Source organism: Rhinatrema bivittatum, chromosome 1 (genome assembly GCF_901001135.1).
Source record: "Rhinatrema bivittatum chromosome 1, aRhiBiv1.1, whole genome shotgun sequence".
Classification (NCBI taxonomy): Eukaryota; Metazoa; Chordata; class Amphibia; order Gymnophiona; family Rhinatrematidae; genus Rhinatrema; species Rhinatrema bivittatum.
The window spans coordinates 309,579,669-309,606,204 of NC_042615.1; the positions used below are offsets into that span (position 1 = coordinate 309,579,669).

General features: G+C 44.2%; 1 protein-coding gene and 1 long non-coding RNA gene across 2 annotated transcripts; both read left to right on the plus strand.

The window, feature by feature from the left end:
* The first annotated feature begins 9,118 nt into the window (after positions 1 to 9,118).
* On the plus strand, positions 9,119 to 12,071 carry DDIT4L (DNA damage inducible transcript 4 like). Its single transcript, XM_029597101.1, has 3 exons — positions 9,119 to 9,379; positions 9,669 to 9,802; positions 10,540 to 12,071. The coding sequence occupies exons 2-3, from the start codon at positions 9,715 to 9,717 to the stop codon at positions 11,037 to 11,039; spliced, it is 588 nt and encodes a 195-aa protein (XP_029452961.1). The 5' UTR covers positions 9,119 to 9,379; positions 9,669 to 9,714; the 3' UTR covers positions 11,040 to 12,071.
* Positions 12,072 to 14,940: 2,869 nt separating this feature from the next.
* Positions 14,941 to 17,972, plus strand: LOC115089124. Its single transcript, XR_003856011.1, has 2 exons — positions 14,941 to 17,412; positions 17,549 to 17,972. It is a non-coding gene; the product is annotated as an uncharacterized LOC115089124 (long non-coding RNA).
* The last annotated feature ends 8,564 nt before the right edge of the window (positions 17,973 to 26,536 follow it).

The following is a 26,536-nucleotide window of genomic DNA, read 5'->3' on the forward strand; positions in this document are numbered from 1 at the left end:
ACCCGTAATGGAGAAGGCTTTCATGGGTAATGATTCAGATGGACTGAATCAAATCACGGTGAACCTAGAAGATGTGGTAGACCTGATTGACAAACTGAAGAGTAGTAAATCACCTGGACCAGATGGTATACACCCCAGAGTTCTGAAGGAACTAAAAAATGAAATTTCAGACCTATTAGTAAAAATGTGGGTACTTGCCAGATTCTTATGGCCTGGATTGGCCACTGTTGGAAACAGGATGCTGGGCTTGATGGACCCTTGGTCTGACCCAGGATGGCATTTTCTTATGTTCTTAATTTTGGGAGTTAGACATCTAAATCAGCAGCTTTGAAAATTTAGTATTCCTAAAAACTGGGTGGCTACAGGGGCAGAGTAGGGAAGAGAAAGAGTGAAGCACTTAACATAGATTTCTAGCAATAGGTGCCTAACAGAAATCTAGAGCTAATCATATGAATTGCAGTTTTGGGAACCAAAATTTAGCTGAATTTTCACCTGACAATTTAGACTCCTAAATTTTACTTCAAAATTTTTTACCTAAATTTAGGGACCTCATTTAGACACAGAGAGGTAGATATTCAGCTGTGGTGTGGCTAGTTAAGTTATCCAGATATAGCTATCCAGCTAACTTACCGGGGATATTCAGTTGTGCAGCTGAATATCCAGGGATATCTTAAAGTTAGCAGGTTAGGTATATATGGCCAACTTTAGGACAGCTGTATAGCGTGACAAGAGTTAGCCACATAAGTTATGTGGCTAACTTTGGCTCGCCCAGAAACGACTCCCACACACACCTGGAATGCCCATGACTTATGCAGGTAGAATTTAACCACATACAACTTTAAAAATAGCCAGAAGTATTTTTTTAGAAAATTGAACCCCATAGGTTTTTTCCAATTTGTGTCTATGACAAAAATGTTTACAGCATATGACCTTAGGTGTTATGTGACTGATACAGCATCTTGCCATTTCACTTTTTCTTTCTCACGCCACAAAATTTGGACAACTATATAAGTGTCCTAAAAGCTATAATCAACCCCACACAGAAGTTATCTGCCTCTGCCTATATTAGGCTATGTATATTGTATTTCTTTGTTTAACCCCATATATTCATTTCCAAGTTATTCTTCCTGTTCTCTGTAAGACATTTGCTTGTCACTGTTATTGTTCAAAATGTAAACCGAATTGATCAATAATTCTGTTATTGGAAAGTCGGTATAGAAAAAACTTTAAATAAATAAATAAATAAGTGTCAAATAGAACACTACTGTGCCACATTATTTCTATTGGAAAGGAATGGAGAATAAAACAGAGACTATCATAATTCTTCTGCATCGATGCATCATGCGACCGCATCTTGAGTACTGTGTGCAGTTCTGATATCCCCATCTCAAAAAAAGACATAGCAGAACCAGAAAAAGTACAGAGAAGGACAGCCAAATGTAGGGCGACTTAAAGTAGATGGAACGGCTTCCTTAGGAAGAAGGGTTATACAGGTTAGAGCTGTTCAGCTTGGAGATGACTGAAAAGAGGTAGAACAGGTAAAAAGGGGACTGTTATTTACCCTTTCAAATAATACTAAGACCAGGGGACATGCCATGCATCTAGCAGCATATTTAAAACAAATTGAGGAAAATATTTTTCCACTAAAAGCACAATCAAGAAGCAGTGGTCAAGATATCTAGCATAGCTGGGTTTGGACAAGATCTGAAGAAAAAGTCCATAAACAATTACTAGCCAGGTAGATTTGGAAGAGCTGCCATTTATACCTGGGATTGAAAAATAAGGAAAGGTTCTATTCTTCGGGATCTGCCAAATATTTGTGACCTGGATTGGTCACTGCCAGAGACAGGATACTGGGTTTGATGGCTTTGGTCTGACTCAACAAGACATCTTATGTTTTTACTGTGTTCAAAATCCTTACTGCATCCTTCCTTCTTTTTGATTACTTTTGGGGAAGAAGATATACAGAACTCTGTTTAGAGCAAACAGGTTGGGACAATGACTTTGTCATGGCTTCTAATGTATGTTTTTATAGGAAATGGGAAATATATATGCATGAACACATGGTCCTTAGTAACTTTTGATAGATAACTGAAAAGGTTCTAAGTGACCCTACATTCTACAGAGTGGGTTTTCTGTAACTCGATTCAGCTCTGAAGAATGGGAGAAAACATGGAGGTTGCAAGTTTTTGGCAGTCTTCATTCATGGGAAAGATAAGGAGTTAAGGATCCTCCTGTCCTGTCTTCAGAACACCCTATAGAATGGGCATGTGAATAAGCTTTGATTATTAACAGTGGGTTTTTTTAAATTAAATTAATTTCTGGCAAAGAGATTTCCAGTTAATGCTAAAGCTGATGTTAAAGCTAAGTGAGCAAAACAAAATTCACATTCAGTGACTTTTGGAACTAGCCATTCTTATCTAAGCTTTTGGATGAAATCCAGGCCCAAGCATGTGAAATCTGAGGTAAGGTTGAGATAGGTCACTTCCGCTTTGGCCATCTTCTGGAAACAGCAACATTATATTCTGCTTGGGTTGATATAACGTTCAATTCTTTCTTGTACAAAAGAGACCCAGGATTGAATAATCCAGAATAGTAGTGTGGTGAAACTCAGTACTGTATCACATCTATCACTTGGTTATTTAGATTAGAGTTCTACTATGCAATTAGTGTTTTATGAGAGATGGTTTATTTTTTAATTTATATTTATAGAACTGTACAAATATATTCAAGAAAAAACTTGAAACAGATATAGTAAAACAGAAAACCTGGAAGGAAAAAGCAAAAATTGTAACAAGTTAGCTGACAATCCACCATAAAAAGGAATATATAGGAAAATTGGTTCTTACCTGCTAATTTTTGTTTCTAAAGTACCACAGAGCAGTCCAGACAAATGGGTCTTGCAACCCTACCAGCAGATGAAGGCAGAGAACAAAACCTCTGAAGCACTGCTACATATCTGAGAATGCCACCTGCAGTCCCTCAGTATTGACCTGTACCCAAGCAAAACTAGATTAAAAACTCAAACTTTTCCCGTCTTTATCAGGGTGAACAACAAAACCAGGGTTGGAGCCCCCTGAACTGGAGCCCCACATCAACACCAAGGAAACCAGCCAAAACCTGGTCCTCCTATAGACTCTAAATATATACACACAGAAAATGTCATCCAATCTCGCCATTTGCAATCAGAACTGTCTTTCAAAAATAAGGGATTGGGCCTCTAGACTGATCTGTGATACTTCAGGAATGAAAATTAGCAGGTAAGAACCAATTTTCCTTTCCTGTTCATCCCCCAGATCAGTCTAAACAAGTGGAATGTACCCAAGCACCCCTACATGGGTGGGCATTTGAAAGACCCGCTCTCAACACACTCTTGCCAAACATCGACTCACCCAGTGCTCGAACATCCAACTGGTAATGTCAGGAGAAAGTATGTTGCTGCCCTACAGATCTCCTGAGACGACACCAGCTGACACTCAGCCCAGGAGACTGCCTGCACCCTAGTAAAGTGCGCTCACAATCCCTCTGGAACCTTCTGACCCTTGCAAAGATAGGCCAAAAAAATAGCTTCCTTCAACTAATGAGCAATCGTTCCCTTAGAAGCTTTACTTCCCTTCTTCACTCCCCCAAACAAGACAAATAGTTGATCTGACTACCGAAAGCTGTTGATGAACTTCAGATACTGTAACAGAACCCACTGAACATCCAACAAATGTAGCTCATTTGCATCTGGAGTTTCTGAAGACCAATTCAGAAATGCAGGAAGCTCCTCCATCTTGTAGGTAGGAGGAAACAACCTTTGGGAACCGTACGCAAAGATAACCCATCATCCATAATCCTCAGAAATGGCTCCCTACAGGACAAAGCCTGTAACTCTGAAATCTGTCTGGCCGCGCAAATCGCCACCAGAAAGACCACTTTTAGAGTGAGGTCCTTTAATGATGCCTTTCTGCAATGGCTCAAATAGGAGGCCCACTCAGAACTCAAAGAACTAAGTTCAAACTCCATGCAGGACACTTCCTGTAAACCAGCGGTCGCACATGCTTGACCCCCTTTAAAAACCGAACCTCGTCTGGATGGTGACGCCAAAGGTCTCCCTTCCATCCTTCCTCTGAGACCCCACATAGCCACCACTTGCACATGAAGGGAATTGTATGCCAGACCCTTAGTCAAGCCCTGCTGTAAAAAGGGCTTCCTCCACACACCAGGCCTCAAAAACTATCCATACCCTAACATACACCATAGATGTAGATGACTTCCTGGCTTGAAGAAAAGTGGCAATAACTGGCTCCAAGTAACCCTTCAACCTTAAAACATCTCCTCTCAAAAGCCAAGCCATTAGACAAAAGCTATCCGCTCAGTCTGAGAAGTTAGGTCCTTGCCATAGCAGCCCCAGCAGATGAGCTAATCTGAGGAGCCCGTCTACTGCAAGATGAATCAGAGAGCTTCTCTATACACCACAATATTCAGCCTATTAACGGCCACGGAGGAAAGATGAACAGCAGAATCCCTGTTGACCTCGAAAAAACTAGAGGGTCTATTCCCTTGGCTCCAACCCCTCTCCTGTGACTGAAAATCCACGCCACCTTGGCATTGTTTCGTGACGCAATTAGATCCAGCTGGAGGCTGCCCTAGAGGGATCAAATAAGGTCGAAAGCCTCTACTGACAATTCCCATTCCCCTGGGTCCATCTGTTGCCTGCTGAAAAAATCCTCCTGAACATTGTCCACTCCGGCCACATGCGATGCCGCTATCCCCTCCAGATGCCTCTCCACCCAGACAAAAAGCTCCTGAGCTTCCAGAACAATGGTGCAGATCTTCATCCCACCCTGACTATTGATATATGCCACCGTTGTTGAATTGTCCAAGAACACTCTCACCACTCGTCCCTGGACCTGAAGGAGAAAAAACTTCAATACTGCTCAAGTTTCCAAATGATTGATCAACCAGGCCATTTCCACAGGTGATCACTGACCTTGGGCCCTCTGCCCCTGACAACCACCCAACCACTGAGGCTGACATCTGTGGTGACCAACACCCAGTCCAGAATCTCCAGATCCACCCCCGTCTCCAAATTGCGGTGAGATAGCCACCACAAGAGACTGGATTTGGATAACTCCTGCGCGGTAAAGGCCACTGATACTCCTTCAACGGATTCCAACAGGACAACAATGCCACCTGAAGAAGCTGTATATGGGCAAAGGCCCACAGCATCAAATCTAGTGTAGATGCCATAGAACCTAGAACCTGTAAATAATCCCATGCCCTGGGAACTGGCAGATGCAGGAAATGAACTGACTGTATCTTTGTCACTCTCTCTGGGGTAAGAAAAACTCTGCCAGTCCAGGTATTGAGGCGTGCTCCCATATATTCCAATGACTGGGTCTGCACTAGATGACTCTCAGACAAGTTTATTACTCAGCCAAGCGATGCAACATTTCCATCACCCAGCGCACCATCTGACAACATTCCCCTGCAGACTTCACCCAAATAAGCCATTTATTTGGCTTATCCAGATAAGGGTGGACAAGAATCCCCTTCTTTCTCAGGGACGCCACCACCACTACCATCACCTTCATGAATATTCATGGTGTTGTCACTAACCTGACGGGCTGGGCCTGAAATTGGAAATGCAGCCCTGGACCATGCTCCTCCTGGATGGCTATATGCAGATAGGTTTCAGTCAGATCCAAGGAAGCCAGAAACTCTCCTCTCAGGACCACTGCAATTACTGTACACAGCATCGCTATCTGAAAATACGGCACTCGAGATCCAGAATGGGCAGAAATGTGCCATCCTTCTTGGGAACCACAAAGTAAATCAAGTACTTTCCTTGCCCTCTTTCCTGTGGTGGAACAGGTACAATCACGTTCAGCCTTTGCAAGCTGTGCAATGTATCCCATACTGCCTCTCATTTGGCTCAGGACACGCAATGGGATACCATGAAAACCTCTCTCATTGGACAAGTGCAAGGTAATGCCTATAGGGAAAAGTAACCCATGTTGTAGTTACACAATGTTAGGTTCCATATTAGGAGTTACCACTCAGGAAGGAGATCTAGGCGTCATAGTGGATAATATATTGAAATTGTCGGCTCAGTGAGCTGCAGCAGTCAAAAAAAAAAACCAGAATGTTAGGAATTATTAGGAAGGGAATGTTGAATAAAATGGATAATTCATAATGCCTCTGTATCGCTCCATGTAAGACTGCACCTCGAGTACCTTGTACAATTTGGGTCATCTCAAAAAAGATATAGTTGCACTGGAGAAGGTGAAAAGAAGGGCGACCAAAATGATAAAGGGGATGGAACAGCTCCCCTATGAGGAAAGGCTAAAATGTTTAGGGCTGTTCAGCTTGGAGAACAGACGGCTAAGGGGGATATGCTAGAGGTCTAGAAAATCATGAAAGGTCTAGAATGGGTAAATGTGAATCGGTTATTTACTTTTTCAGATAATAGAAAGACTAGGGGGCACCCTATGAAGTTAGCAAGTAGCACATTTAAAACTAATCAGAGAAAATTCTTTTTCACTCATCTCACACATAAGCTCTGGAATTTGTTGCCAGAGGATGTGGTTAGTGCAGTTAGTGTAGCTGGGTTTAAAAAAGGTTTGGAGACATCAATTAACTGCTATTAGTCAAGTTGACTTAAGAAATGGCCTCTGCTACTACTGGTATCAGTAGCATGGGATCTTCTTAGTGTTTGGGTACTTGCCAGGTTCTTGTAGCCTGGTTTGGCCACAGTTGGAAACAGGATGCGGGGTTTGATGGACCATTGGTCTGACCTAGTATGGCAATTTCTTATATTCTTATATTCTAAAGCATGTGGGTGTGACAGTTAGTGTGAGAGAGAGTATGTGGGAGTGGAAGCCTGCATGCGGGAGAGAGCATATAAGACAGCCCATGTGCGTGAGGGAGTAGAAACCCCTGCGTGAGAGTGGGAACCCATACGTGCAAGTTGGAGCCTGGGTAAAAGAGAGTGTATGAGAGTGGGAACCTGTGTGTGCAAGTTGGAGCCTGGGTAAAAGAGAGTGTGTGGGAGTGGGAACCTGCAAGTGAGAGCCTACATGTGACAGAAAGCATATGAGAGTGGGAGCATGAGTGGGAGCCTGTGTGTATGTAAGAGAGAGCATGCAAGAGTGGAAGCCTGTGTGAGAGAAAGCATGTAATTGAGAAAGTGATGTGTGAATCTGTGTGTGTGTATGAAGGAGGAAGTAAAGAAGACAAGAGGAGAGAGAAGAAACAGAAAGAATAAAAGAGACCCTGAAAAAGGAATTAGGAAGACAGACAAAGGAAACAAAGAGACTGGGACCAATCAATTAGAAAAATAAGATCAGACAACAAAGGTAAAAAAAAATTATTTTGAATTTCAGTAATTGGAATATGCCATCTTTGGGAATATGCATTTCTTATATATTTGTATTTTGCTGTTTCTTCAGTATTCCAGTGTTCACAGAGGCTGAGGCTGGTTTCTCAGACTTTCCATTTCAGTTTTGTCTGTATGTTTATTTCTAATTTGTAGTCCCTTATTCTGTATTAGGTAAGGCTCTGTCTGTGTTGCACATGTATGACAGAAGTGCAGTATTTTGGGTAGTGTATAGTTTCTCAATCAGGATTTGTAGCAGTCCGGTTTGTTCTGTTTGCCCACTACGTAGTGTATTAGTGTTCTAGGGCTTGGTGTAATGTTTGCCTTTGCTGCCTTTTTTTAGATAAGGTTGCTGCTGTGAGTCCTGAGAGTTACTGCTGTTATGGTAGGCATGGGAAGGTTCTAGGTGTTGCTGTTGTTTTTGTTTTTTTTAATAGGAATTTGTCTTATTTCACAAAGTGTTTGGCATTGGAAGGAGTCTGTTTTGCTGTCACTGAGGTGGCACCAGCATTTGAATTTTTTTTTTTGCATGTCCTAGTTCTATTCTGCACCTGTTTGCAAATCTTAAGTTCTTATGATTATTATGATTATTGCTGTTTTATTGTAGTTATGATATTCTCTGCATTTTTGGAAAGAGGATTCATAAAAGAATACTTTGATATTTGCTTTATTATATAATTGGATATGATGTTTTACATGTGTATTTATAAACTACAATAAATATAAAATAAATTAATACAGATTAATAAGGTATTTTTAATGCTGGTAAGTGCTTGAAATAATAGAATTAAAATATTTTAAAGCATCACTCATGATGAAACTACTTAGAAATCCTTTGTCAGATGCACGCTAAGGCATTATTGATAAGAGTACAAATAGGGCCTAGACTTGTATGTCAACTGCCTATCCATGTTAACCTTGCCCCCCCAAAAAAATAATTTCTGACTACGCCACTGCTAGGGGCGCCAAAACCCTAAATCCCTCACTGTTCACGGTGTCCAGAGTACTGTAGTGGGGGCTTGGGAGTCGTTGTCTCAACCTTTCTCAGGTTTGCGAACCGAATAATTTGTTTTTTCTTCGATAGTAACTTCCCCTCCCTTGGCCCTGAGCGAAATAAAATATCTCAAAGGAAGGGGGGGGAGGGCCCACTATCGTGAAAAGGGCAGAAGTTTTCTCAAACACTTTTTTTTTCCTTTTCCAGAGTTGAAAGCTCGAACCATCTTACTGCTTCCGTGCCGCATGGCAAGCCGTCATGCTGCCAACTATACATTTTTTGGAAAAGGAGAGAAATACAAAAAAACCCCCCAACAGATCGTAGAGAAACAGCACAAGACTAAGAGAAACAAAACTGATTTTGCACTCCACCGGAGTTTCGTAGCCACAGACTTGTCTGTATCACACGTGCCCTGCTAAAGCGTCAAGGAAAAGTTAAAACGTTTATCTCCGAAAGCCTGAAATTACAAGAAAAAAAAAAAAAAAGGCAGGTAAGACATCGATCCAAGCTCCTTTCTCCTCCTCGTCCCTCCGAGGGCCCCTTTAGTCCCTCCAGACCGGCGGGGAAGGGGGGGGGGCGGAGAGCACTAGGAGAGGCAGCTGATTGGCTAGGAATCCCCACCTCACCCCCGCCTCTGAGATTAGTTTTCCTTGTTGAACAATCAACAGCCTCCTTCAATGGGCGGGAACGCAAGAAACCCAAACGGAGGAACAGACAGGGGGGGGGGTAAGACGCAGCCTATAAAAGCAGCTGCTGGCAGGATGAGCGGACCTGTCCGTGCGCAGGCTGGTGGGGGGGGTGTGAGGGTCTGTGAGTGATTGTGTCTGTATGTCTGTCGCAGGGTCATTGTTGTGTGTGAATGTTTTTTTGGTTTGTTGTTTCCGCGTAAAGAAACACATCTGAAGCCCTGTACACTTACTTTAAAGGAACAAAAGTTTTCTATTACTTCTGTGAAGTAAAGGCACGGCTAGTGTTAAGTTTGTCATACAGTGGCTTATTGCGGTTCGCGAGTACACTGTAAGGTAAGCTGCGTGGCCAGATCAGCAGACAAGGGGGTATAATCTATCTATGCCCTTGTTCAGGTCTTTGAATAAAGGGCTAAAGTGGAAAAAAAAAAAAAGTTTTTAGGTGGATGTTTTTAATTGAATTTTTTTGCCAGCACGTTCTCTATTTGTTTATGTGATTTAAATAAGGGATCTGATGCTGATGAGTCGTTAGCAACTTGAATGTAATCCACTTTCATTTACAGTAGACAATGTTGAAATTTAACGCGTGGGTTTATAGTTTTCTGCTTTTTTTTTTTTTTCTTAGAAAGCCAGAAAGGCAACTTGTGTTGAAAGCAGAGCTTTGATTTATAATGGTGGCAACCAGCACTCTACGCATTACAAATTCTGAATGCTTCTCAAAACCGGTAAACTTCGATGTGCACTCTGCAGGCAACCATGGTGAGTGTGCAGTCCTGTGTTGAATAAAACTAGCCCGTTCAGGGACTGTGCTTGCAGAAGTCACTTTTTGGTACCAGACCCTAATGCTTCTTCTTGCAGTAGTCTGCAAAACTTGTGACTGTCCAGCAGGGAGAGTAAGACACATGTATTTCATGTATCTTGTGTCTGCAAAATGCACGCCTCATACAACTAAAAAAAAGTCCACATGGTGTTCCACAACATTTTAGCCACTGAAAGGGGTCGTACCTGGTTTGTGTTTAGATTAGGGGAGAAAACGTATATGTGTAGATTGCATTTTTATAATTTCATATAGTTTGGGTAGATTTTTAAATCCTCTTTAACTTATTGCTCATGAATGGTGCTGGAAAATTAAGACACTCTTTCCATTTATCCACACCAGAGGCTGCAGTGCAGTCTTTCTAACATGGTCCTGTTAATGTGCCTTGCCTTTGCTTTCTAGGGACAACCTGTAGAGAGGATAAAGGTAAATCGGCTTTCATGTCTGATCTGAAACAGACTTGTATCAACCCATTAAACCTTCAACAGTACATCTGAGGGGATTGGATATAAATGTTTGTAAATGTAGACTCTCAGATCTTAACATAGTTATCCCCTATCCAAAACTTGCATTCATAGATGCATACATTAACTATAAGATAATAAAAGCCTGTTTGAGGATGCTAGTTGGCTACTGTCATCTTACACTGCTTCTCTTGTTGTCCATATACTTTCCACAGACCTTCCATATTGGGATCCAGTTTCTTCTGATGTAAATGTTAAAGAGGCAGTGTCTGAAGAAAAAAGCTGCCATAATTTAGTTAAAATGTTGGAGAACTGCCTCGCCAAATCCAAACAGACTAAACTTAACTGCTCCAAAGTTCTCGTCCCAGCAAAACTGACCAAACGAATAGCTCAAGAAGTGGTGCGCCTCTCCTCCACCGAGCCCTGCGGCCTGCGCGGCTGTGTTATCTTTGTGAACCTGGAAATCAATAATACGTGTGAGAAACTGGATAGGATTGTGTACGACTCGAGTGTTGTCCCTACTTTTGAGCTGACCCTTGTATTAAAACAGGAGGGTCATTCCTGGCCCACATTCAGGGACTTTTTCATTGGGACTTGTTTTGCTTCCGGCTTCCGACGTGTCCTAAAGTTGAGTCCTGCTTTTTGGCTCCTCAAGAGAAAACTCTACTCTTCAGCGGAAGCAGGAGCAGTCACTGAAGAGGGTTTCGGGCACTAACTTTGCACAGTGGCTGAGTTTAGAATTGCACTTCGCTCTATGGTGCTCCATAGTTTGCCCAAAGGTGTTAATACATGCATGCTGAAGGAAGGCCAGAGATTTAGCAAGCTTGACTTCTAGTTTCAGTTATGCAGGACGCTATCATTGTAACATCGACTGATAAATCTTCCACTGGATCACGGTTACCCCTTTGTGCAAGGTGTGGGCAGCAAGATCATGCAGTTGATAGCGCAAGCCATACCTGCTTCATCTTCTGCTTCTACTTGCTGTATGTGGTGCAGCCTAGACTGGGTAAAGGGAGAGCTTCACTGATTTCCCTAAGACAGATAGGGCCTGATTTTACTATGATTTTCCCCATTCCCAGGCCAATGCAGTACCAGCGCACGGCTCAAGGCGTGTTTTGGAAGCGCGTCCTTAACCCCTGATGCAAAATGGGGGTTAGCGCGTCCAAAATGCGTGTCCAGTCCCACGTGTAGGTAGTAGCGCTCATCACATGTAAATGCATATTGATGAGGCTATTATCTATTCCCCCCCCATGCAAAACAGTGCGCCTGACGTGCACAATTTTTACTCACCAAGCAGACATTAATTTTGGAGAAGCTCAAAAAGTGTACAGAAAAGCAGAAAATAAATACTGCTTGCTGTACTTCCTCCCATATAATATTGTGGCGATATTAAGTTGGAAGAAATGCCCCCCAAAAAACATCTTTTTAAGTGCCGGGGTCAGGTTAGAAAAAGGGTCGCTGAATTAACAAACGTCTATTTTTCTTCATCTGTGACTGTGCACAGGAGGTGCTAGGGGCGTGCAATTTCCCCTAACGCCTCCATTTTTACCACAGCACTGTGCGCTGATCCACCCGGGAGAGGTGGATCAGCGCACACTAGGGGCGTGGGCGCTCAGTCACGAGCACTCATTTAACGTGTGCTGATATTGCATCGGCCTATCTGTGTCTACAGGAAAAATGATTAATCAATCGGGCCCTAAGTGTACTTGCTGCCTTATTCAGAAATAAATACCATTTGTGTTTTTAATGGTGGTTTTCCTAGTCAAGTGGTGGGATTCAGTTTTGAGTAAATGTGTATACATCATTGTTTTTTAAGTGAATGGCAAGGGGGGAAGAGTTGTTTTTGGTAGGGTATCTCCTTTATGCATAATGCTTTTGCTATTTCTGCTGCTGCTCTATGGGGACAATCAAAACTGCTCGGTATTATGCAAGTAAAGCAACCCAATAGAATATTTTTATTCTTGGCTAATGCTGTGTGAGGCTTAGTGTGAATACTTCCAGCCCTGGCACCCTGCTGTGCCCCTCGCCCAACCAACCTACAGATTAGAATAGTCCCTGCTCTTGTGAAACAGGCAAACATTTACAGCCAGCTGTTCAGACACCCCCATTCGCCGGAGGAATACGGGTTTATAAATAAACAGCATTCCTTTGCCTGAAAACAAGTGGAGGTGCTTCATGGTTGGCTCTGGAGCAGGCTGGTAGGGGCAGGGCTTGTTTAATTTTAGCTCCTGTGCTAAGAAAACGCTATTGCTGTAAAGCTTGTAGGTTCGAGCTGTTGAACTTAAAATTTTCAACAAAGCTAAGACATTATCAGAGATCTAAGTTGTGTGTAGACACTTAGATTTTGTGGTTCAGATTATCAGTATCTGAATTCAAGCATGAGATAAATACAGGGGCTCTCTAAGGAAGTGATGGGAATTAAGCTAAATTGGTCGGATGGGCACATTAGATGGTCATTTTCTGCCATCATGTTTCTGTTTCTAGATTTAAAAAAATAATTATGGTGTATGTTCAGTGTAGAGGGCCAGGTAGAAAAGGAAAACACTATTCCTGGCATTCATTCAGGTACCCACAAATATCTATTTTTTCAATTCAAGCAGTTCACAAGGGTTGTCCACCGACTCGTTGGTAACTTTTAATTTTTTATTTTCTACTGAGGCTCTACCACTAACACTTATATTGTCTGCGTCATTGTCGGACACAATTTTCTCCTTCACAGAGCAAATATAACCCATTTTTTGGCTTTTACACAAATTGATGACATCTGAGGCTTTTTGTTTACTGCTGTTTTACTACTCCTACAGTTGTGCTCATATGTTTACACACCTCTGGCAGAATTTGTAAGATGTGTAGCATTTTAAGAAAACACGAGTGATCAGATAAAACATGGTCTGTTTTTAATGTTTCAAATTGTGCTATTCTGTGATGCATAATAGTTAATCATTAAACAAACCATAGCAATAAGAGAAATAATGAAATGGTCCTGTTCAAAAGTTTGCATATCCTTTGTTCTTAATATCATGTATTGCCCCCTTTTGCAGACTTTTGTGATAGTTGTGAATGAGGCTCTTTATTTTCTCATATGGTAAAGCTTCCCATTTGTCTTGGCAAAAAGCCTCCAAATCCTGTACATTTTGGTTGTCTAGCATGAATTGCATGTTTGGGGAGAACTCAAAGTGGCTCAATGATGTTGAAGTCAGGAGACTGGCCACCAGGGCCGGAGAGAGCAGGAATTAGGCCCGTGCCAGCTAAGAAAAGTAGGCCCCCTATGTAAGGTTCTGATGTGATACTTAATAGAGATGTGAATCGTGTCCTCGATCGTCTTAACGATCGATTTCGGCTGGGAGGGGGAGGGAATCGTATTGTTGCCGTTTGGGGGGGTAAAATATCGTGAAAAATCGTGAAAAATCGTGAAAAATGTAAAATCGCAAAACCGGCACATTAAAACCCACCCCCGACCCTTTAAATTAAATCCCCCACCCTCCCGAACCCCCCCCCCAAATGACTTAAATAACCTGCGGGTCCAGCGGCGGTCCAGAACGGCAGCGGTCCGGAACGGGCTCCTGCTACTGAATCTTGTTGTCTTCAGCCGGCGCCATTTTCCAAAATGGCGCCGAAAAATGGCGGCGGCCATAGACGAACACGATTGGACGGCAGGAGGTCCTTCCGGACCCCCACTGGACTTTTGGCAAGTCTTGTGGGGGTCAGGAGGCCCCCCCCAAGCTGGCCAAAAGTTCCTGGAGGTCCAGCGGGGGTCAGGGAGCGATTTCCCGCCGCGAATCGTTTTCGTACGGAAAATGGCGCCGGCAGGAGATCGACTGCAGGAGGTCGTTCAGCGAGGCGCCGGAACCCTCGCTGAACGACCTCCTGCAGTCGATCTCCTGCCGGCGCCATTTTCCGTACGAAAACGATTCGCGGCGGGAAATCGCTCCCTGACCCCCGCTGGACCTCCAGGAACTTTTGGCCAGCTTGGGGGGGGCCTCCTGACCCCCACAAGACTTGCCAAAAGTCCAGTGGGGGTCCGGAAGGACCTCCTGCCGTCCAATCGTGTTCGTCTATGGCCGCCGCCATTTTTCGGCGCCATTTTGGAAAATGGCGCCGGCTGAAGACAACAAGATTCAGTAGCAGGAGCCCGTTCCGGACCGCTGCAGTTCCGGACCGCCGCTGGACCCGCAGGTTATTTAAGTCATTTGGGGGGGGGGTTCGGGAGGGTGGGGGATTTAATTTAAAGGGTCGGGGGTGGGTTTTAGGGGGTTTTAGTGTGCCGGCTCACGATTCTAACGATTTATAACGATAAATCGTTAGAATCTCTATTGTATTGTGTTCCATAACGGTTTAAGACGATATTAAAATTATCGGACGATAATTTTAATCGTCCTAAAACGATTCACATCCCTAATACTTAATAAGAGAAATCGTTTTCTAAATTTCCCAAATAATTTGTATTTATTTAAGAAGGCTTTACGAGCTTTTTTTGTTAGCAAATTCTTCAATTACAATTGAAATTTTTATTTATACATGTTAGAAATAGATGTATTTAGCTTTTTTTTTTTTTTTTTAAATTTTGCCCAACAAGTAGGTGCCTTGAACATTGTAGGCCCTAGCCAAATGGCCAAGCTGGCACCCCCTCTCTCCTGGAGTGCTGGCCACTACAGAACCTTCACTTTCTTCTGCTGCAGCCACTGAAGGGTCAACTTGGCCTTATTTTTCAGATCATTGTCATTTTTGGAAAATCCCAAGTGCACCCCATGCGCAGCTTCCTGGTCGATGAATGCAAATTCTCCTTCAGTATTTTCTGATAAGATGCATTCATTATGCCATCAATTTTGACTAAATTTCCTGATTCAGTGTACCTCACATACCCCCAAAACAGAGATCCACCTCCATGCTTCATGGTAGGGATGGCATGCTTCTCTTCGTAGAATTTATAGTTGTGATCTTAAAGCTCAATTTTGGTCTCATCATAAGAACACTCCAAATTATTTTGTTCCAGAAGTCTTGAGGCTTCTCTAGGTGCTGTTTGTGGGGTTTTTTTCTGGCAACTCTACCATGCAGCTCATTTTTGTTAAAGTATCTTCTTAATGTGCATGCTGAAACACCCATACCACTTTGTTTTGGAGAAACCTGTATTTCAATAGAACTTGCTTGTGGGTTTTTCTTTGCATCCTGACAACATTTCCTGGCAGTTGTTTGAAATCTTTCTTGGTCTACCTTTTGGTATTAACAGAACCCATAATTTTCCACTTCTTGATCAGTTAGAACAGTACTGACTGGCATCTTATATCCTTTTCCTAATTTATAAAGTTGAACTACTTTTGCTCAGTTCCTTTGACAGTTATTTTTCTTTCCCCATGCTTCAGTAACCATCAAAGTCACGGCAACCCTGGATGAAATGCACAAGGGTTTCTCAAGAGCTAAGAAACTCATTGACTATGTATACACAGGCCCTAATTACAATCTAACAAGGCACAGGTATGGATACCTTGCCTTCATTGCCATTTCAACCTGTGAGTGTAAACTTGAGTGTATGTAAACTTCTGAACAGGACCATTTTTATTTCCCTTATTGCTATGGCTTGTTTAATGATTGTGCTAATCTGATGCATCATATTTTTAATGTTTCAAATTAAAACTAATAGACTTCTTTTGTCTGATCACTCATGTTTTCTTAAAATGCTAAACATCTTACAATTTCTGCCAGAGGTATGTAAACTTATGAGCACAAATGTATTTCTTTTGGAAGATGCCATTCTCGTTTTGTGTTAACACATACTTGCTGGAATTGTGTTAAAAACAGTAAGATTGTTCTGTTAAAATATGAGCTCTTGTCTATTGTGACAAATATTCTATAATAGCTGTCTTTCATTCTTTAAGCAACATGGGTCTATCCTGTCATAGAACTTTGTGTGCGATAGGGATGAAAACATGTAAAGAGTAATATTCAGTCACTGGCTGGCTTGTAAAGTTAGACAAACTTATCCAGCTAATATCAATGGCATAGCTGTAACATTCAGTATACACAACTAGCTTAAAGGTAGCCAGGTAACTCTGTCCACCTAACTTTAGGACTATTATATAGCACGACCAGCATTAGATGTAGAAGTTAGCCGGCTAACTCTGAATATTGGAGTTAGCCAGATAAGTTAGCGGGGCAAGTTAATTATGCCTTGCATTGCTTCTGTTATCTGGCTAAATCTTAGCAGGATAAGTAGCTGAAATATTCAAAAGTCAGCATTTAGTAGTATAACTCACAAGTTATCTGGTTAAATGCTATGACTATGGACCCCATAGTGTTCTAGAAGTCCATTACCATGTTGCTTCATGTTAGTAGGTGGCCTTCTGCTGTACTTACAGTAAGTTTGTGTTCTCTAGAGAAGGGATCCAGGCCCCCTGTGCTCTCGGGAGCAGTTGGGTGGTGGGAGCATGGTCTTGATGGGAAGTCAGGTTTGTAGCACCACTGTACACCTCCAGTGATTTTACAGCTGTCTTTTTGCAGTTGATTCTGCTGTTGAATGGGATTGCAAAACATTACTAAAAAAAAAACCCCAAAATTGCCCCTTGCTCTTTCATGTAGCAGGGTAATGTTAATTGGTCCTCTTTCCCTTACTTTGTAAAACTGGAGCTGAAGAATAGGTAGGGCCAGTTTTTATTGCACAAAATCTATGCAGTAGATTTGATTTTAGCATTTATAAAAGGAGACTGAGTTTTATAATATCCTGAAGAAAATAACTTCATTTTATAGTTTGGAACAGGAATCCTTAATCTACGGCCTGTGGCTGAATTACTTTATCCCCCATGGCAGTAGGAATAGGAACATGCTGCCACAGCCGCAGGCATTGATGCTGTGGGAGCATGTTCAGCCACAGCCTCCCTCTGATACTGACTACCCATACAGCTGAGCTGTCACAATGTGGTACTTCCTTTTGTTGCTTATGTCATAATGCATGAAATTAGCAGGAGCCAATGTGAGCTGCAGCTTTTTTTTTTTTTTTGCACATGCTCAAAGGGGCTTCTCTAGGTAGCTGGTATCAGAGCAGGCAGAAGTGCTAGAGGGGACTCTAGTCCCTACCAGCAGAAGAAAATGCTTGGGTAAGTAAAGGTGGAAGGTAGTGGTGGTGAGAGGAAGAGAGTGGGGGAAAAATGGGGGGGGGGGCGTGAGTGTGTATGTAGGGGGTATGAGTGGTAGAGAATATACCACAAAATCCCTCTTCCTCTACCCCCCCAGGGCTCCAGTGCAGATGCTGAAGGAGGGGAGATACAGGTGCTAAGGTTTCTGGGAGTGTGACAGGTTTGCCAACTTCTTGGAAGTATTCTTACTGATGACACCTTAAATGCCATACCCGTGAGGGAACCCTGCTGCTGGCCTCTCCCCTTTCTCAGCATTTCAAAGACTGAAAGGACCAGAATTCAAGGAGCACCCCTGCCCTGCCAAGTGACTTGAAATGTTGCATCTGGTCTTTTGCTCAAAAAGTCTGGGAGATCGCTGGCCCAGTGGATAATTTTCCACCTCTTGTATTCCTAGTTTAAAAAAAATCACATGACATTGTGAAGAGGAGGTAAAATGTGACCATACAGTACCATATCTAATTTAATGTTGAAGACTTCTTGTATGGGAGAGTTGTAACTGATTAATAGAAGAATTAACAGGGCCGTTTTTGTTTTTTTTTATGGGGGGAGGGGGGGGGTTCTAAGGGGGCAACCATCCTAAAACCCCGCATTGCCATACTCACCCCATCTCTAACACTAATTTTTCTATCAGGCAGCATTTCAGGGCCTCATTGCAATTGGCTTGTCCTGGGCCCTGCATCCTCCTAAGGTTAGCACGGTAGAGAATTGTTCTTCAAAGCAACCATCACTTTTTTTTTTCCAAACAGCCTGAAAGGAGTAGAAAAAAGTGATCATTGTTGGATTCTCTCACATCCTATAGCAGACAGTTGTACTCTTTCTAATTTAATGGCTAAGCAGTTGGAAAGTATAGACCAGACCTATGCAAATAAGAATTCAGCTGTTCGCCAGAGAGAAATAATCACTAGCAAGCTGCTTGCCTGTATTAAAAGGAAATGTGCATATGTGGTGAGAAACACAATATTTACTCTTCGTTTTAGATGTGGCAATAACTAGACCGGTATAGGAGCCATTTAGGTTTTAGTTCTGTAAAAGTATGGTGGACAGTGGTACTGGGTGTCTGAACCATTCTCTGGCAGCTCTACAGCTGATCTTTTTTGTCTTCACTTATAAACACTCCCTTTCCCTCCCTCAAATTTGCAGTCTGGGGATTTCCATCCCTCTTCCCTGATGCTGTTGTGCACATGTGGAAAAGGGGTAGAAGTCTACTGCTGCTTTTAATATGATGTGTGTTGACAGGAAGTTGTTACAAATATTTGGCAGTACTTCTGGTTTCTCTAGCTCAGATAAGCTTGAGTATCACTCTTACTCTCTTTTTGGCTAGACTACAGTGGTAGGATTGGAGCTGGGAGTGGAGCACTGACCCTTCTTTGCTCTGGGGCGGAGAATGAGAACCTGTACCTCTAACCCCTCCCTCCCCCCCCCCCCCCACCAGCCACAAGGTGGGCCGTGATGATGAGACAGTGAGTGCCCAAAGAGGATCAAAACTGCAAGAATACATTTTAAACAAGCACTGTAGTTAAAACACCAGCTGACAAATTTCATATACGAAAAAACGTTTGCAAAGATACAGACTGGGTGCCTGATGTAGACAAGTTTGTTAAGATACATGCACCTCTCTGCCTGTACGTCAATGCACATTTTTTTTGCGGCAAGACATACAGCCACTGCAGCAAGGAGTTTTGCATACAAAGTATGTGTTCCTAAACAGGAGTACTGCTTAGTATCCTCACATACCATGCAAATGAAGCCGTTAAGTAGTACTCTCTGATGCAGAGAGGTGCATTGGTTAAACTCAAATTTTCTTAGAGCTGATCTTAACTCCAGATCAGAGAAAGAATTAAGTTTCCAGCACAAGGGTGCTGCCATTTAAAGTGTAAAAATAAAAAAAAGATAAGTCAGGAACACTTAGCCAGCTACTACTGACTTATCTAACCATCTAGCCACAATTCTGCTACTTAAAACGGATAAGTTTTAAGTTATCTATTTGCCTGCAAGCTACTTAAGTGGATAAGGCAGTACTTTTGCTGCTAAGTAGCGGCAAAACCGTGGCCAGAGAGCTGGATAAGTCAGTACCGATCCAGCTAAGTTGTGGCAACTGCCAGTGCCGGATCAGTACACTCTCCTGTCAGCAAAACGCTCCACCCCATTCCTGAGTTAAAATGTGCATTTAATACAGACCAAATGCACATTTTCTATGGGGATGATGTAAGAAGACCTGCGCCAGAACAGGCAGTAGTTATGAGTGTGGGTTTTCTTCACCGCATGGCTAAAGCTGCCGCTTCCATGGGAGGTAAAAAAATTAATTTATGCAAATGATTTGCATGCAGAAATCTGCGCACTCACGAAGAAATTCGCAGAAAGGCCCTATGTAATAAGCGGTCGCATCCACGCTGAAAAGCCACTCCGATACTCCATGCATAAAAGCGAACGTGAATTTTCAGATGTGGGTGATAACCTCGTGGCAGTGAGACAGGTGCTCAGCTGGGCACCAATCTGGATGCCTGGGCGCCTTGAAAGGCACCTATCATATCCTATCTCGGCACCCAATGGCCCTGAATGGCACCTAGCTGAGCGCCTTTCGCAGCGCCAGAGCGGCTAGCTTAGCTAGGCGCTCAGCCGGGCAAGATTCAGAACACTAGGGCAACCATAAAGGAGCCAAGCTAAGCAGAAATCTGGCACCTTATCCTCCCCCTCTCCCACTACTAACCCTCTTCCACGTGTTAGTTCTACCCACGCCTGTCCAACCACCTTTTCCCATTCTCCTTCCCCAGCAACAGCCTGCTCCTCACGATCCCTCCTCCCCACCTGCTCCCTCCGGATCCTCTCTCTCCTACCATGACCTCTGTCACCTGCAAAACCTGCTGCTGTCATCCCTTGGCGAACCCGCAGGATATACCACAGCATCAGGAACAGCTGGACATAATCTGAAATCTCCATCATATAAATCACACCAGAGCCGCACGGACACACAACCAAGCCACACCAAGGCAAGCAGTGGAATAAAATGGCCCCCAAGTTAGTGCTGACACTCAACTCGTGCCCTGACCATGGTGATAAAAAGCCTGCCTTAAAAAATCCCACACTAGCATTAGCGCGGCTCTCTGCATTGCCTATGATTAGGTAATCACCTCCTTTGTATGCCATTAGCATACATTCGCGCAGGAAATACCGTGAGTCAGAAAGCGCGTTCGTATGCCCTTTTTTTCCCATGCACAAAACCCTTATTACATCCCTGTATAGGGTTTTGCATGGGAAATCGAGCGTATGTACACACAGGCGCACTAAAACCCGCGGCAGTTCAGCGCACTTTATTGTATTGGCCCCAATGTACTAAAAAAAAGCCTGATGTATTAGCTCACTGCAGCCGAGACTTAAAAAAAAATTGTAATCTATATATTGAAACCATGTGCTGAAATCCAGCACACAAGTTCTTATGGTACAGATGACTTCCTGCAGACCAAGGTAGAAATGAAGAGAAAAAGACTTGCAACAGATTGACTGTGATATAGTAAGAAAGCACCCATGTAAACCTATGCTTTCAAGTGCTATAAGCACCCATTTCACCAGAAGCTAGAGTACTTATATTTCTCCAATCCCAAGACCACCAGCCACTGCAGTTAATGTGAATATATCTTTTATCCATTGCACACACTATAATAAAAAACATGAAGTTTGTATATGCATATAAAAATATATATAGAGAGAGAGAGAGAGCGTGTGCTTAAGCTTCTTTTTTTAAAGCTTACTGTTTCCAGAACAGCAGCCCCCGATTCTGCAGCCAATGACAGAGGCTCCAGGCACAGCGGCCATTTGCCACTGTGCCAAGGATTGCGCGCCGGCAGTTGGCCGGCGTGCGCAACTTACTTCAGCCCCAGGGCTGAAGTAACAGGCCGATAAGGTACCGACGCGTAAAAAAAAGTGCGGCAGTGCTGGGCGCCCGCGCGTTTGACGCGCGCACATTTTGGTTCGCAAGCCACTTGATTCAGTATTCAAATTAGACGCAAATCCAAGCGGCGGCAAAGGAGCGTTAAAAGCGCGCCTATGAAGCAGTAGGCGTTCGCAATCCATTTTACTGTATAGAGCGGTATACAGTGCCTATACAGTATCCAGGGTGCGCTGGCGCGCCATACATGTCATTTCAAATGTCATTTCAGCAGGGAAGTGGATGGTTCTTTTCTACAGACCCCGCATGGACCCTGGGGCTGCCTCCCTGAGCATCCAGACGTCCTTGATCGGAGGCCACCCCCAACCTTCCACGTCCGGGTGCTTAAGGACGTGCAAGGATGTCCGGGCGTCTGTGAAGGTCAAGGCCTCCGAGCATGGACGCCCGGAAAGAGACGGCAACGCTGCCTTCCTACGTCCATGGCCGCTGCCTTGAGCACCCGCCTGGACGTCCAAGCTCGGGGCTTCCGTTCATGGACGTTCCCGCCTCTTTCCGGACATCCATGACTGAAAGGCCCCCCTGCCTTTCCGGACGTCCCAGTACATACATGGATATACTACACTGTGGATTCTCTGGTGTACATAGTTTTACTAGCAGGACATATAAATAGTTTAACAGTACATACATGGATATGCAACACTGTGAATTCTCAAGTTTGTATTCTTAAATGAGCTATGCGTTCTTATCTAAGCTTTTACTATTCTTAAATGAGCTATGCGTTGTTATTTAAGCTTTTACTACAATCAGCAGCCTCAGGGATGCCTAATTCTAGATGCCGGAGGAAGGCATCCGTATAGGCATCCGCTGCCCCCCCCCCCCCCCCCCCCCCCCCCAGAGCCTCAGGACGCCTAGCAGACGCCAGAAGGCCTGGCACGACTCCCATCTCTCCGGCGTCCGTAGAGGCGTCCATGTCTCCGCTGGACCCCCGGAGCCTCAGAGACGCCCAGAGATGGATGGTACCATTGAACACATACCTCCTCCGGTCTTGCTGCAGGGTTCTCCTGTTGGCTGGGTTGGCTGGGTTCTCCTTGCTGCTGGACTCCCTTGTTGGCCTCTCCAATCTGCCTTCAAGAATTCACTTGCCGAGCATTTCTTATTCTGCTTCTCAACCGAATGAAAGATCGCCAGAGCCAATATATACAAGTTGTCCATGACGCTGTCCGGTCCGAAGCTGACTGAACACCACACTAACACCAGGGTCAGGGTAGGCGGTAAATGTAGAGGTTAAAGACGCGGTAAATAAGCTGGTTAAAGACGCGATAATTTGGGTGCGCGTTACTGTATCGGGGGGAATAGCTAATCCGATCATTAACATACCATATACATGTGGCGGGCGGAAATGGATACACGTCTTTTTCGGCAAGCGCTAAGGACGCATAAAAGCCGATACTGAATTGCGCGTCCGTCTTACACGCTCAAAACGTGCGTCCAAAGCGGGTTAAAAACCGTGCAACCACGGCCGCGCTTTACTGTATCGGCCCGTAAGTTTGGAAACAAAAACAAGAAATCAAAAAAGATAGGGGGTAAAGGGCGGGGGAGGTAAGGGAAGGGAAGGTGGGGTGGGGTGTGGGGAAGGGAATGGGGGAAGGCAGCACTGCTTGGCAATTTTGCACCCCCTTGCGCGCAGCGACCCACGATTTTATAACTTGCGCACGCCTGCGCGTGCAAGTTATAAAATCGGGCGTATATATGTGCGCGCCGGGTAGCACATGTATGCCTGCGAGCACCCTTTTAAAATCTACCCCTTAGGCTCTCACAAAGACACACACACACACACACATGCTCACACAGACACATAGGCTCTCACACAGACACACACAAATACATAGACTCATACAGACACACAAACACACACACAGGTTCTCTCACACACACACACATGCTCATACAAACACAGATGCTGTCACACAGACATACACATACAGAAACACAAAGGCTCTCATACAGAGACACAAAACACACAGGCTCTCATATACACACAGGCTCTCACACACACATACAAGCTCACACATATGAATATAGGGCGTCCTATTGTCATCAGGCCGTGATGGGATGTGCTCCATCACGGCCCAATGGCCTTCTTTCTTGGAGGCAGGAGTGGAAGTTGTGAGCAGGTGCACGTGCACACAAACACAGGCTTCTCCTTCAGCCACCGGCAGCCTCTCTCCTTCTTCAGCCGCTGGGAGCCTGCAGCCTCTCTCTTTCCTCGCCACCGGCGGATTAAGCTCCGGCGGCCTCTGGCTTCTCTCCTTCAGCCGCCAGCAGGTTGAGCTCTGCCAGAGGCCTGCAGCCACGTCTGCTGCCGCCGGCCTGCCGCCCCGTACAAATGCACTGTATACACACCTAGTCGTGCCGGGCCTGAACTCATGTAGTACCCAGCCTCAACATTCATCCAAGATCAATGATGGCTCAAATGCAGATATGAGTAAAAACTGAAGAAACCTACTTTTCTTTGGAGGATAGATAACTTAGTCTAGTAAGTGACCACATACTGTATTTCCAACAATATGGAACATGATCTTAAGCCATGAATGGTGCTCAAATGCAGATAAATAAAAAATTAGGGATGTGCATTCGTTTAAAACAAATGTGTAAAATGTAATGAATGAGGCCATTTTTTGGTTTGTGTTGAATGGAATGAACTGAAACTAGCCTCCTACAAAAGTACCCCAAACCTCTTGGGTATTTTTGTGTTTGAGCCTTTAAAAAGAAATGGGCCTTTGGCAGGACCAGACCTTGGCCTTGCCTGGTGCTGTTGCTGAGGCCTGATCCAAGGCCTGGTCCCATTACCAAAGCCTAGGCTGGAGCCTGGCCTAGAGGTCTGATCCCATCATCAAGGCCTAATTGTGTAGGTGGGGTTCATCTGGAAGCCCCGGTCTTATCACCAGGGTCCAGCCCAAAGCCTGGTTCTATTGCCTAGGCCTGGCTTGAAGCCAAGTCCTGTCACTGAGACCTAGGCTTAGGCTCATCCTGGAGACCCACAATCAGGCCTCCTGACATCATCTTCTATCTACGATGTACCAAAAATGACACTGTCTGCTTAAAGGGTATGTTGGAGTATTTTCACTGTTGTGTCTTCCTCCAGAATGGATTGTGCCATTTTGATGCATGGCCATACATTTCATCAGCCATACACCACAATGGTGCTGTATACACCAGAGGAAGGAGGCATAATGACATCAGTGCAGTGCGGCCTTCAAGCGGAAGGGGTTATTTTTGTAATATTGTGCATTGAAGAAGACAGCAGGAGGCCTGGTCCATGTTTAGGCAAAACCTTAGCAATATATACAGGTCCCAGCAACAGGACAGGACTTCTGGCCAGGTCTGGCTACAGGATTGGGCCAGAGGCTTTTTTCCCCCCCTTAATTCAGTTCTTTGTTTTGGGGGTTTTTCTTATCTTTTTTTTTTCAGTTTGGTGACAAACTGAAAAAACCAAACCAAAACAAAAATGAATCAATTTTTGATGGGAAAAAATGATCAAAATGAAAAAAATCTAATTTAACCAAAAATTTTGGGACTGTATATCCATAATAAAAATCTAAAATGCTGTTGACGGCATTGGAGTAACCAACAGGAGCTGGATGATTTTAAACATAAATGGATTAATTTAGAGTTAGTGATGAACCAAAGTGTCACCAAAAGTCAGCAAAATAACACAGTGGACCCATCTGTAGTCCTTGTGGAGGAGGCGGATGGCAAAGAGATTGACGCCCACATCAGAAGCTGTCAGCTGCATGGAAGTTTGAGGCTTTGAGGCCCAGACAGCAGACATTCCCGAGAATAGGCCTACAGAAGTCCTGGGGACTGAATTTCAGATGCTCTGGGGGCTGAGCCTATAGTGAGTCCTGGGGCCAGTCTGCCGAGCTAAAAACAAATAAACTTGGGCAGAGAGATGCCTGACAAATTGTGCTATACCACTGACTAACAGCAAAGCATCTCCTGAGTTCGCCAGCCTCACCTCCTAGAAGAATTTGTTGTGGAACTCGCCCAACCTCCCCTCTTACTTGAGTAGCCTACTGGTCAGAGCAGCAGGTTGCAAACCATGGAAGCCAGGGCTCAAATCCTGTTGCCACTATTTGTGATGTTGGCCAAGTCACTTCATCCTCCAACTGCAGTTGCAATGTCTGGTTTGGTCACTGTTGAGAGGCACAGTAGCTTACTGATTTGCCTTTTGGTAGTGGTTTTGTCTGACAAATTATATGTTCTTTTCCAAAGGGGGTCCATATTCATTTTGCTTTCCCCAATCTGAATTTGGTCAGCATATCACTGATCTTATTGCTTTTGTTGGCCAGGAAACTTCATCATCTTCTATCTTAACGTGCATCCTAAGGAAGTGTGTGACATTTCTGAGATCCATGACTTTGAATTCTCATGGAGTCTCCTCATAATCCCCTTCTTCCTCATAGCATACTAGAATATTATCCACAAAGATTAGGATGTAGGTCCATCTATTGTTTTGTTCTTTGGATAAGAGGCAAGGATCTTCCTTATTTCTCAAAAATGTTTCATGGGTGAGGACTTTGTTGACTTTTCTCTTCCAGGCCTATTACAGTTCTGCCTGCTGTGCGGTCTCCCCTCTTCAGCAAGCACCATTCACACTTGCGCAAGTTACCTCCTTGCTGATCACCTGATGCCTCTACTCCAGCCCTATTTGACCCATCCTGTCAATTACCTTGGTGCTTCTTCATTGAGCCACCTTAGCTCTCTGACCTGGCCAGCCTTGCTATGCCTTGCTATTCTACTTTGTCTTGCGGCCTAGCCGGCCCTTCTGCCTTGCCTTGTGGTCTATCCAGGCCTCCTGCCTTCTCTATAACCTACCTTGGCCTCCTGCCTTGCTGTATAGGCCACAGAACAAGGTAGGCTATCTTGGCCTCCTGCCTTGCGCAGTTGCCTTCTAGACTTCCTTACCTTGCTCTGCAGCCTTCTAGGTCTCCTGCATTGCTCAATGGTCTTCTGGGCCTACTTGTCCTAGCGTGCGGCCTTCGGGCCTACTAGGATTTCCTAGCCCTGTTTCATGCCCTGTCAGGCTTTCTTGTTTACTGTTGCAAGTCCTAATTCTGTCCTTGTCGAGTCCTTGTCCAGTCCTATACTTGTCTCCAGTCCTTGCCTAGTCCAGTTCAGTCCCTTGTTTATTTCCCAGGC